The 13,883-nt window shown below is 40.7% G+C and overlaps 1 protein-coding gene across 1 annotated transcript; it reads left to right on the top strand.

Annotated features, from left to right (window-relative positions):
• Positions 1–5,880: 5,880 nt before the first annotated feature.
• Positions 5,881–13,070, top strand: LOC124255429. Its single transcript, XM_046689344.1, has 3 exons — positions 5,881–6,219; positions 9,693–9,936; positions 11,623–13,070. Exons 1-3 carry the CDS (start codon positions 5,905–5,907, stop codon positions 11,997–11,999), a joined length of 936 nt encoding a protein of 311 aa, XP_046545300.1. The 5' UTR covers positions 5,881–5,904; the 3' UTR covers positions 12,000–13,070.
• The last annotated feature ends 813 nt before the right edge of the window (positions 13,071–13,883 follow it).

Raw genomic sequence — 13,883 nt, 5'->3', positions numbered from 1 at the left:
ATACCAGCTGGAGGATTCAGCAATAGTGAATCGAGAAGACTGATTAAAAGGTAGAAGCTGCCCTCTCCAAGAAGAAGCTGACACCTGTATAATTCTTCATTTCATATATGTAGATATGGAATTTGCTTTTAGGTCCATTCAAGGCCGGATCAAACTGAAAACACCTGACAGTGAGTTTGCTTGTTTTCAATGGCAGGGTCAAGTCCAGAAAATGCATTGTCTGCAGTTTTCACAGCACAAACTATATGAACGGTAAACTGAACGCTCTCGTAGCACAGAAATGATGTGACTCTTGCATGTGCCTCCATGCAGATATAGTTTTACATAACATGTACGACGTGCATGTTGGCAAAGCAGAGTATGGATATCTTTCCGTATTGCAAAACAAGTTTTGGATCTCCCTTGGCCATTGGCTAGAGGAAAGTGAATGACGATCTGGAACCTATATGTACTTCCAAGGTGTTATGGCATAACATATACTACAGTGTTGTCTCTGTTCCTGAAAGAACTGAAAATTCGGACTGGACTTTTTGCCTACAAATAATGCAACCATATACCGAAATGCGCACTTGTCAGGGAGATACAAAGTATCTGAATCAGTTTGAAAATTAGACATTCACAGAAAACAGGAAACTGTAGATAAACACTGACAATGAAAATAACCTTGGAAGATTTGCAAAATCATGCATCTCCAAGGAGTATAATTCTAAGAGTCACAAAGGCATATGTCTCTATCTTATTGCAATATTTGAATTCTTTAGCCTAGTGTTATCTAATACTTTACACAATGTCTATTGCCTTGGTATGGTCACTGAGATTTCAAGCTGTCACGCAAAAAGAATGTTTTCTGATGAAATTGGTTTGTGAATTTCTAAAAAGGTCGATTTCCCACTAAATGTGATTTTCAAATATTTATCTGTATTATTGCCTTTTGATCATTTAATTCAATAAAAACAATTCAGAATATGCCTTAATACCATTAGTAATGGAAACATAAAACAAATGAAGGATTTATATATCTAAACTAAACGTCCTAATTATATTTTTTTGGCCTTGGTGGGGTCACGTGACATGATTTAAAAAAAACCTTGACCATATCTGGCCAAGACATCATGGCCTATGTTAAAGTAAGTACAGTAAGCTTTCCAATGAGCCATAATATGTCCATACAAGAGATGGGGGCATTAAACTCCGTAATTTGACCACTTTGCTCTCCAAACGTGTTCCATGCGTTCCTCAGGTTCCATGCCTGAACCCTGTGGCACCATTGAACACGTCGTTGTCGGTGTAGTTGTGTCAGGGCAGGTCCAACTTTGGATCAATATGCTCGAATTCCCACTTCTCTCAGACGCTTTCTGGGGGTTTGGTCGGAAATTCTTCGAAGACCATGTACGTGTCCTTCAGTGCCCGTTGCTATAGCAAATCGGTGACGTAGTTGAAACACCCGGATGAATCGGTCCTGAGCAGGAGTGGTCACTCTTGGTCTTCCACTTCTGGGACGATCTTGGGTCAAATTGAAGCGGGTATATCGCTGCCATAATCGTGGACGATGAAGTGTCTGGCAACGGCATACTGGGACGTCCCTCTTTCCAAATGTCCAATGGCGATATTTCGATCAGTAGCAATCAATCTTGACCCTTTTTTTATCTTCGTTTACGTCGTAAGGTTCGTAATGAAATGATGAGCTTGGTTTGACCTTACACAGTCTTGGTCTCTACTCATGTGTCCGACACATTACACGTGCATGACGTGGAACACTTTATCTTCATGCACTTTTCATGTATCGTTTTCATTTTGTATTCCAAACGTTTACAAACACATTTTGGGATGCGTTTGCGCGCAATACACAACAACCACAACATGATTAACGGGATTCAAACATAGGAATTGTCTTCATGACGATGGCTGTCAAAATATATTGAAATGAAATGATGAAAGAGCCTATGTGTTTCTTTTTTTGAAGAGTGTATATATCCCAAATGATGGTTACAAATGATCGAAACCTTAAATCACTTTGAACTGAACACGTTGATTCAGCCCTCTTATTTAACAGCTACATATTTAGCTCATTTCAGACATAATGCATATGGGTACATATTCCTATTAAAAGACAACCCAGCTAACTAAGTAAAAAGAAACGACGAAAGCCTTTTATCGACCGTACAAAATAACACCGTCAATTGTAGTGAGTGAGTTGGGTTTTACGTCGCATTTAGCAATATTCCAGCCATATCACGGCAGGGGAAACCACACATTCTGCCCATGTGGGGAATCGAACCCAGGTCTTCGGCGTGACGAGCGAACGCCTTAACCACTAGGCTACTCCATCGCCCCCCGTCAATTGTACAATTAACAACATAACATGAGTATGTTTGTTTGACGCCGCATTCAGCAGCTTTACAGCTGTACGACGTGGTCTGTGACGAATGAATACTTAACTGACTTGGTAAAAGTTTAAATCACGACTGGTTCTAAAATGGAAATGTTTATTATGTGTCTTTCAACAATATTTACAAGCACAGCGTATTAGCGCATAACCGTCCGAAATATACCATATATGTATGTCTGCATAGCAAATCTGATCGAAGTTCATACTTATTCATATCTCTGGTGTAATGAACGAATTCTTAAGTTATGTGTAAACTGGGAAAATATCAGACTTATGTGTTGACTTATTCTATAATCTGTTAATGTGCTTGTGATGAAAGAGTTAGAACTAGTGAGTGAGTGAGTTTAGTTTTACGCCGCACTCATCAATATTCCAGCTATATGGCGGCGGTCTGTAAATAATCGAGTCTGGATCAGACAATCCAGTGATCAACAGCATGAGCATCGATTTGCTCAACTGGGAACCGATGACATGTGTCAACCAAGTCAGCGAGCCTGACCACCCGATCCCGTTAGTCGCCTCTTACGACAAGCATGGGTTACTGAAGGCACATTCTAACCCGGACCTTCATGGGTGTGCCGACAACTACAGTGAGTGAGTGAGTTTAGTTTTACGCCTCTTTTAGCAATATTCCAGCAATATCACGAAGGGGGACACCAGAATGGGCTTCACTCATTGTACCCATGTGGGAAATCGAACCCGGGTCTTCGGCGTGACGAGCGAAGGCTTTAACCACTCGGCTACTCCACCGCCCACCGACAACTAGACAGTCTGAGAGCTTAGACGAGGTGCTACACCGTTTATCAATAGATAACAACTTCTTTATTTTCGTGACGGCAGTGCGACGTTTCGATACAGATTCTTTATTTTCGTACCGTTGTCAAGCAAGAAGTGATACATGAAGTGTAGGAGCTGCATATATATACTGTATATAACAATGAAACAACATAATAGACAAAGGAAACAACATAATTGCCATGATTGGCTAAGCAGTAAGCTGATGAAGCCAGTAAGTACATAAAGGATAAAAGAAAGGAAGCCAGAGATGTAGTTACAATGAGATGTTTATACAATGGATGCGAAGTTTATACAATAGACTGGGCTTGGTGGAGGAGTGGATCATAAGCAGATGGAATGAAGTATCCTTGGTCACGGTTGATGGTAGGCTTGTGGCGTTTGATGTGAATGGCTTCTGTGAGCTTGCGTTTAGTGAAGTCCGTTTGGTTGTTGGCGAGAATGGTGATGTCGGACCACTCTATTTGATGATTGGGGTTGGCTTTGATGTGGTCAGAGATAGCTGATTTGGTGTCGGAATTAGCAACAGAGGTGCGATGTTCTTTGACTCGGGTGTTGATGGGTCGGGATGTTTCACCTATGTAGCATTGTCCACAATCACAGTCTATTTTGTAAATAACACATTTCGGGTTGTTGTTGTTGACGGTGGGTTGTTTTCTTCCGTTGGCATGGAGGAGGTTGTTGAGGCTGGAGGACGCTGAGAAGGTAGTGTCTATTCCTGCCTGTTGTTTCAGGAGTCGGCTGATTTGGTGTGATGGTTTACCAATGTAGGGAATGGATATCTTGATGGGGGCTGATTCTGGTTTAGATCTTTTGGCAGGAGGTGAAAGCGTTGCTTCGATGGTTCTGTTGACTATTTCAGGTGGGTAGTGGTTGCGTTCCACAAAGACTTTCCTCAGGTGTTCAATTTCTTCCTGTAGGTTTGTTGAGCAGATGTTTTTGGCTCTTCTGGTCAATGTGGAGATGACGCCGGTCTTGACTTTAGGTGGGTGGTTGGAGTTGTAGTGGATGTATTGATCCGTATGAGTTGGTTTTCTGTACACGGAGGTCTGGAGTTGGTTGCAGGCGGTGCGGGACACAAGGACATCAAGGAAAGGTAGTTGGTTGTTCTGCTCTGTTTCAATGGTGAATTTGATGCGGGGATGTTGGCTGTTGAGATGGGCGAGGAGCTGCTTTGGATCTTGCTGAGGTTGGAGGACGACGAAGGTGTCATCCACTTTGCGGTACCAGCAGGATGGTTTGAAGGGTGCAGTTTCTAGGGCCTTCTCTTCCAGGTCGGCCATGTAAATTTCTGTTAGGATGGGGGATAGTGGGGAGCCCATGGGAAGTCCGTGGATTTGCTCATAGATGGCATCGCCCCAGGTGAAGTAGGTGGAGTTGATGCAGGCGGAGGTGAGGCTGATGATAGAGTCGGTAGAAGCCATTCACATCAAACGCCACAAGCCTACCATCAACCGTGACCAAGGATACTTCATTCCATCTGCTTATGATCCACTCCTCCACCAAGCCCAGTCTATTGTATAAACTTCGCATCCATTGTATAAACATCTCATTGTAACTACATCTCTGGCTTCCTTTCACTATCCTTTATGTACTTACTGGCTTCATCAGCTTACTGCTTAGCCAATCATGGCAATTATGTTGTTTCCTTTGTCTATTATGTTGTTTCATTGTTATATACAGTATATATATGCAGCTCCTACACTTCATGTATCACTCTTGCTTGACAACGGTACAAGAATCTGTATCGAAACGTCGCACTCACGAAAATAAAGAAGTTGTTATCCATAAAACTTGTTATATACTGTACGTCTCAACTTCTAAAATGCCACTCAAACAAGAAAACACTGGAAGCTAAACGGGAGCGTGTACTATTTGTACATTTTGAGTCAAATCTCAAGGTGACTTTTAAAAAAGGATACGAAATCCATATTTTTTGTTGGTAAAAAGAAACATGCCCCCTGTTGAAAACACCAAATCGATAGCAAGACAGAGTTTAGTCCTTTCTCCCAGCACAAAAGATGAAGAAATCAATGCATCCCCGTTCACCCAAGCCTTTGCATTATTTAATGTTGTTTATAACGAATTATACGTAGGTTACTTTGTGTAAGGTTTATTTCTACCCAATCGGGTGCGTGCGCTCAAAACTACCCGTTTCAAGCATATCCCTACGTTGGTCACTTTGTGTAAGGTCTATTTCAACCCAATCGGTTGCGTCCGCTCAAAACTACCCGTTTCAAGACCATACTCCTACTTCCTCCTGTCTTATACTAACGGAAAAGAGAAAATATACATCCATGTCTGACGGTGACTTATAATGAATCAGGTTCGATAAGTTCTTCTATGGTGGTGCTTTTGTTACTGGGATCCAAGTTGGGTCTTATGATAAAGATTTCAAAACGTTTTATTACGGTTTGGCCAAAGTGCAAAGTTTTCGAGTGCACTTTCCTTTGCACTAAATGGCATCTAGACACTTACTGACGATTGGTTCCACAACATGGAACACAAATCCACGGAACAGTTCAGCATATCACAAAAAGCAAAAAAACTAAGACCGAGGGACATAAAAATCATTATTTTTTAAAGAACTATTGCATTTTGATTTAAAATGAGAAGACTACACCAGAATGGTCGAAAACACCCGGTTACTGGTAGGTGAAAATGATATCTTGTAAATTCTTTTTTTTCAGAGGGAACAGACATTGAAACACCTGTTAACAATGCCACTCGCTGTCTTGTCGGTGTATGTGGTGCTTCTGCTGCTGCAGACGGCCGACGGCGCCGATACAGACAGTTTGTACGTTCGTATAATAGACGGCAAGACGGAGTACCGCAACCAGTCTAGCGTCATCAGGGCCTTCAAAGCCGGAAGTCCAATAGAATGTGGAGTTGAATGTAACAAGGTTACTAGGTGTGTCTCATTCAACCTGAAGACTGAGCCAGACAACAGCTACGTGTGTGTCCTTTTCGACTCCATTCCACTCTCGCCTACTCGGGACCTGATGCTGGCGAAGGACACAGAGTACTATGAGAAGGTGAGATGATATTAGAAATACCACCTCAGGGCCGCAGTGAACCTTTTTTAATAGATTGCTCTATTTATGATCAACCGTGAAACTGACACATTTACAGTTAATTCCAAGGGAATATCAACAATGATTTTGACGCCATTATACTCTTTAAGCTGCATTTGAATTTCCTCCCTATTTAGAAACGTTAACTACGGCCCTGGATACGCAATCTTAGCGTCATTAATTGAGGTGTGGATTTCACTACCGCTGTGAGGGTATGTGACACTCAAAAGACATTTATATAAATACATGTAATTTTATGTACAAAAATAATCTGTGAAAACATTCTAGGGGGGCAGGTCTTGTGTTTTCTGGAGCCGTAGCTGAATAGTGAAGAAAGAACCTCAAAGAGAAATGTTTTACAGAAAGCTCGTGACACGAAGGTATAAGAAACGTTATAATAACGTTGTGAGGAGCCCAAAGCATAACGTTTCCTGAACGTAAATTTGCAACGTTGTTATTACGTTGTGACATAAGGTTATAAAATGACTCATTACCTACGATGGCTAAAATATCGGGTTCATATTTTTCATACGATGCCCTAGGACAAAATATGACTTTGTCATGGTGACGTGACGTCATGAACAATGCTATGACGTCACGTTTCTTCTGTGACGTGGCGTTCTACATGCGGCGACGGCGGGAAGCCAGCCTATGTTTGAAAGTAGAATTTGGTATAATTTCCTCGATTTGACGACTTCGGTAATAAATAGAATATTATATTCGTGCCCATAGCATACTATGTTTACGACTCTCGTGCCTAAATATCGGTATATCACTCGCTCTCGCTCGGGAAATACCAAAATATAGGCACTCGTGTCGTAAACATAGTATGACATGGGCACTCATATAATATCCTCTATGTAATACTAACGTTGTGTCATTACGTTACGAATCTACAATCTTCCCACAAAGTTGCGAAAACGCTGTGTTAGCTGGGATGACGGCGCGGGTCAACGTTCATCGTGCTTGTTTGCATGAGATTTAAGAAATACAGTTCGCTCTACCACCATGTATTGTGTATAATAAAGCACACTTTCGCACTGAACTATTAATAGCTAAAGCACTCGGACGCATGCGTGGTAGAGCGAACTGTATTTCTTTTCTAAGATGCCAAATTTAATACTTTTTAAGGATAAATACGATTAATCTTAGGCAGAAAACAAACGACGGTGTCAGTGACCTAAATTAAGAATCCTCGCACAGGGCTAACTGGCGCACTGTTCTATTGATGTGACTGCCCCTTACGTTAAGACGAACGTTACCGAAAAAAACCCAAATGATAAACAGTTTGATGACGGTTTACGTTCGGATTAAATATCTTCTGTAAATTATTTTATTTACATATGTGATTAACGTAAACCATATGTGGCAATATGAATGTCTACCAACGTAAGTTTAGATCAGTACATCCAGATGAAGCTGAGTAGTCAAGCGACATTCCACGATTGCATTGTGGGAATGCAAACATTGCAAACGTTACTGTGTCCCTGAAAACATGCGAGTCGAATTGAGACATTTTAACCGTCGTAAAACATAAGCGTAATATTACTCTAGTGATGTTAGATGAGTGAAGCAACTGCAGACGAAGAAACGGGATGCGACGGAGTAGTTTACTGTAGGAGGCTGTACATTGCGATGACAACTGACAAACATCGTGACGTCGCTTACATTGTGACGTAATGCAAAAGTGTTCGATTATGAGGGGGGCAGACTAGAATGGCGCAGTGACGCCAATACATTGTGACGTAATGCAAAAAAGGGCACATTATCGTCTGATAAAGTACTATCGGAGCCTTTGATCTTTCACCGATTCACGATTGTAATTTACGATCGAAAGATCCGTTTCTCAAAGCTATCGTAGCTACAATCAGATGTAAGCCCTACGATCAACTTTACAATTAGCGTAAATAACAATTTATTGTCGTTTCTCAAAGCTATTGTAAGGGAATTGTAAGTATCGCGATTGTAAATCTTTCGATCGTAAATTACAATCGTGATCTTCTACGCGAAAGTTAGAAATAATGCGTTTACATTACTTCCAGTTCGTGAGATTTGCTTCCCCTTTCAAGCAGAAGAAAATTAATCCACCCTTAGCAAGATATCGCAAAGTAATTAAAACCTTGCTTTCTAAGGATAGTGCATGTAAACGCTGGGTGTCCGAGAACAACCCAGGTTCTAGCATGCTTACCAGTTTCAGAATGGAGCCCTCGTCATTCTGTACCTTGAAAATATTTCAGCATCATTGTAAACATCAAGAACACGGCTACTGTCTCGAAATATCCTCTCAAGGCCAAATTTCTGTCTCCTTTGTTTATGAATTACAACAAACGCCGCCATCTTGTTCGTACACAACAATCGATCGTAAGTAAGTTACAGACTGTCATTGGCAACTTACGGAAGTGATTGTAACTTACAACTATTGTCACTTACAATTGTATTGAGGAACGGTGGAGTGATTGTAAGTTAAAGTTACAATTGGATTGTAGTGATTTACAACTATTGTAGTGTTACAATCGCTTTGAGGAACGGGGCCCAGATCTCACTGGGCACAAAAGGCAAAACATTGGTGAAATATCATTGGTGGATCACTGAAGTACCGTAAAGCTCATTGACAAGGATCATTAATAATATTAATATAAACCAAATGCCACCTTCCTCGTGGTAACACTGATAATATCAACTAGCTACAGATGTTGGAAATGTAGGTCTTGGTCTGCTGTGAGAATTAGGAAGCAGTTGTGTGAAGACCGACAGATTACCGAAATAGCACTATTAGACACCCGGTCGTTTATTGATACCGCACCTGACGTCAACTTTGCATCTATCCTGTTTGATGTTGCCATTAATAAATGCCGGTCTACGTGACTACAATGGTAATTATGAAAATTCCTTCATGAATTTGGTGAACTCCAGCAGTATCTAATGCATGATCGTTCATCCTTTTAACACCCTATACCTCCGGCGCACGCACGCCCTGTTGGCTAATCACCGAGTCTCCAATTAGTGAGAACATTGAAGATGCTGCAGCAAGGTCACTAACATCCTAGTCCAGCATATAACTAGACGACTTTGCACTATACCAAGGTGTAGGCCTTGGCTGGAATATGAGTATATTTATGCGAACTACTAACATCCATTAACGCATTGTTTCATGTGGCCTTCAAGAAGAATGTGTACATGACAAAAAAATCAAAAAAAGTTATTCGTATTGAAAAACGTTCTTTTTTAAACTGTCAAGATTTTACATACTGGTCTTTATATTATTGCATAATACATATATATTCGTCTTTAATCAGTCGTTTGAACACATACTTGCTTAATAGTTGTTACTTCTTAATCCAGGCGTGGATAACTCAAAACACCACAAACATTCTCTGCTTAACGTATTTCCTGGACATAGCGAGGTTGTCATCTCATTCTGTTTTTACTTCCAGAGCTGCCAGCCAACAGTTCGTGTAGCAGACACAACGGCACTTATTAGTTCAATGCTAGCTCTGTACGTGTTTGGGGACATGGGCACTTCCATGTACTTGCTCCAATTCAAGCCTAACTTTGACCAGGATTCCTTCAGATACCAGGGCACAACAGCCGCCATAACCTCCGACGAGCACCAGATCCTCACTGGAGCGGAAGAACTGTACACGGTCAGTTACCTGACAACCACCATCGTTGTGTCAGGTATGGGATGCTAAAACATGATTGGTGGCTTCACCTAAGATATTCCAGTGGATCCGGGGTGTGGGTGGGGTGTGCGCGCGCACCCCCCTTTTGTCCTGAAAGATTATTAAAAGACCCATGAAAACGGGTGAAAATGAAGTGTGTACCCCCCTTTCTCAATAGTGCGCACCCCACCTTTCTCCAAAAGCTGTATCCGCCCCTGATCTGATTTGCTTTTAATGGTAACCGTCACCATTGTGTCAGGTCTGGGATCATAATGATTGGTGGTTTCGATTTTCCAGTACATTAAATCTGCATTCTGTCACATATCCCGGGTCCATTCACTGCAACTGCTTTGCTTTTCAATTTTGTTCTTACCTTCATGAGAAGATTAATTAAACCATCCGGAATAAAAGTTTATTTTTCCTTCATTTTGAACACTAGCATATCGGGTACGCCTGATGGAAGTCCCCAGTCAAATTACACAGGGAAACATTCCTCTGAATTGATTAACTGCATCGCTCGTCCAAGGCCGCAGTTGAAATTGTAGCTATGAACTCTCATTCTGGGCGTCATTTTGATTATTGGAGAGAGATGGTGACGTCTGTTCTGCGACGAAGTATATTGGTGGCGATTTGGATATAGACAGACTGATAAACGGACGGACGGACAGACAACTTTATTTGAGTGAAGGCCATCAGATGCATGGTACAAGAAAATGATTTACAAATACGATTTTACAGTGCGCTATTTCTTAATGAGTGAGTGAGTTTAGTTTTACGCCGCACTCAGCAATATTTCAGCTATATGACGGCGGTTTGTAAATAATCGAGTCTGGACCAGACAATCCAGTGATTAACAGCATGAGCATCGCTCTACGCAATTGGGATGCGATGACATGTGTCAACCAAGTCTGACCTCCTGATACCGTGATGGGTTATTGAAGATCAGTTCTTACCCGGATCTCCACGGGTATATTGCTATTGCGTGATAAAAGGTTTAAAAGAACCCTTTGAACCAGCAAAATAGAATACAGACAAGTCTAAAATATTCAATAATATATTTAGCAAACAATGAGCAAGCTACAATGAATGACAATACAGATATCTAGTACAATGCAACTGAGTCACAAATCTAAAATATTGGGTCACAAATATAAAATATTAACTCACCAGGGTCTTGACATTTACAGTGAGAACAGATATACTGATAGAAGGTTGTTCACACTGACAACAGTTGAATAGGCAAGCACGGTCAGTTTTGACGATGTTGAGCAAACTCGACGATGGCAGACAGATGTGTATAAATCCAGTCTTGTGAAAAGTCCTGGCGCACAACTCAACAACCAGCCTTTATATAGCTCTTACACAGTTCTCGAGCATTCTAGCAAAACTAGACAGCATCATTATCCACTCAGAATGTTATCGAAATCGGTGGAAAACTTCAGGACATGACGAGTCAACAAGTTGCCAAGGGAGGCAACTTTGAGGCACTAACAAAAAGGTGTGCCGCTACAAATACTATTGCCATCACTGAACACTTTAAACATTGTGACCCATAATGACTATCACTTAATCAATGTGATATTACAAATTACCAAAAAAAACCCCACACTCTCATAACAGACAATAAATATTATTTACAGTTTGGGGAATGAAATATTTCCGTTCACTACATTCGGCTAGAGGATTATTGTTGTTGTTTCAGAGGGTCGTCTCTTTTGCCAGCACTACACTCTAACCGATAGCCAACCTTGCTTCACCACTGACTCTGTTCCCCTGAAAGACATCTTCAATACCCAGGACGTCAGTGCTGTCATGAGTGACGCATTTGGACATGTTATTTACGGATTTACTCAAGATCAGGTCATCAAGGTCAACACACCTGCCAATGGGCCTTGGACTGTGGACAGCGTCATTGACCTTCCTGGTGTCCCCGGGAGTCAGTTCCAACACTTCCCCCGAGGCATCAGGGGCGCTACGTACATGCGGAACTGGAACACAACGGCTCTGTTTACCATGTTTTATTACATGATTCTTGATGGTGCAAACAATGTAATAAAGAGAAGTCAGGTTTGCCTGTAATTGGGCCATCGTCTTTAAATCCGAAGTCCCACCTTCATATTTGTGTTTAAGTCAACGGCATCGTTACTGTACAAAATGTTCTCAAAGTCTAACTACACCTATAACATATTCAGGATTGTGTTTGATAGATGTACGTGTTTAGGTCATGAATGTTGGAAGGACCAACATAACCCCTTAAAATTCATTGTGTTTTCATGAGTAACTAATAGCGCTTTCTAGAATATTAGAATCCCTATTCGTAACGTAACTTAATCTGATCTTTTGCACTCCATTTTTCTTTGTTTTTCTGTGTTTACTGTGTAAGGTTATCATGTGGGTCTGCATACATGTACATGATTGTTGTGAATTTCCTTCGGATATTTTCATTGAACTTTTGTTCGTTGTCAATATTTAGTGGAGTTAAAAAAGTGATAACGATTTGTTGCGAATATCAGTTTTCATAATATTATGTTTAGTTGTTTGATCGGCATCTTGAAGTTTCAGAGTCACACTTTCATATCAGTTCGTTCTTATCGTTTTTATCCTTGCTTATGTCACTTCCGGTTATCGTATTTTCCAGTGACGTAATGTGTCTACTTCATATTACGTCATCATTTGTTCATCCATTTATTTTTAGATTCACTCATAGTCAGTCTTTCCTCTTTGTCTCCTGCAGTTATTTTTATATTTTCGCTCTCAAGTTCGAGCGGTTCCTGTGAAGCTTCCCTTTGACACTGCTCATCGCTGCTGCTGGCAACTGTAGTTGACCATTCTAACATGCTCATTGTTTATGAGAGCAAGATCAGACCACAGATCAGCCTCACCTCAGACCTTGAACCAAACATTTCATTTGCCCTTATTTGAATTCCTTCCTTCTCAAGGCATATATTATCTTCTTCCCGAAAGATGCGTTTCAATAAATGTGGATAGATGTTTATATAGTCTACCTGCGGTATAACCTGCCTTAATTGAGAGGCGCAAAGACAAATCACACATCAAAGGTAAATCTAAAAAGTGTGTCTGTTTCTGTAATTCCAACACACATAACAATAATGCATGCATTTTAGCGCTGTTTGTGAAACGACCAATATTGGGAAGAAATAAAGTCACTTTGGATGTCTGAAAGTAGTTTTTTTTACTACCAACATGTTTTCTTTGTGTTATTATCACCTATTCTGCCCACAGTAATATTCCATAATGGATGCATGCCAGGGAATAATCCTAAAATAGACAACTGAAGGCATCCGAAATAGCCACTAGCCCGTGGCTAATAAAAATCAATTCGGGCCAGTAAATTTCCACAGTCACTGGCCCAACTAGCTGGTGAATTTTCATGGGGTCGTTTTGAAAATATATCGCTCTCTCCGACGTGTTAAGTTATAATACACTTATGCAAGATTACAGCCTGATAAAACTTTTCATCATATATAGCAGCTTCATGACTAAACCCGTGTCATGCCGACAATATCTTATCCTCATCTATTTTTGTAATCTTTTGTTTAGTTTCTACATTCAGATTTCGGGCTAGGGAATTATTTTGTGGGCTAGTAACCTTCAGGCATAGCTAGCCCGACTGGCTAGCAAAATTTGGATACTATTTCGCACATGTTCCCGAATTAATTTGTAATTTGTGGACATCAAACGGATGAATACGTTTAAAAATGTTGAAGAGTCAAGGTAAACGTATATACGAAGAAGGTGTATAGATAATTCTGAATTCATTTCGTATAAACCTGCAGATATCGGGGAAAACCGTTATTAAAAAGGCAAAGTGTCGCTTAATGAATTATCGATATGTTTATTGATATTTATGGATCTCTATTTGCTAATGCATATATTCTAAGTGGCTCAAATACAATACTGTTGCCTTTACTTCATGCAATATACCAAGTCAAAACATTGATT

Source organism: Haliotis rubra, unplaced genomic scaffold, assembly GCF_003918875.1.
Source record: "Haliotis rubra isolate DU_JTF1 unplaced genomic scaffold, ASM391887v1 Scf60, whole genome shotgun sequence".
In the NCBI taxonomy this organism is placed as follows: Eukaryota; Metazoa; Mollusca; class Gastropoda; order Lepetellida; family Haliotidae; genus Haliotis; species Haliotis rubra.
This window is presented reverse-complemented; position numbering and strand designations above follow the sequence as displayed.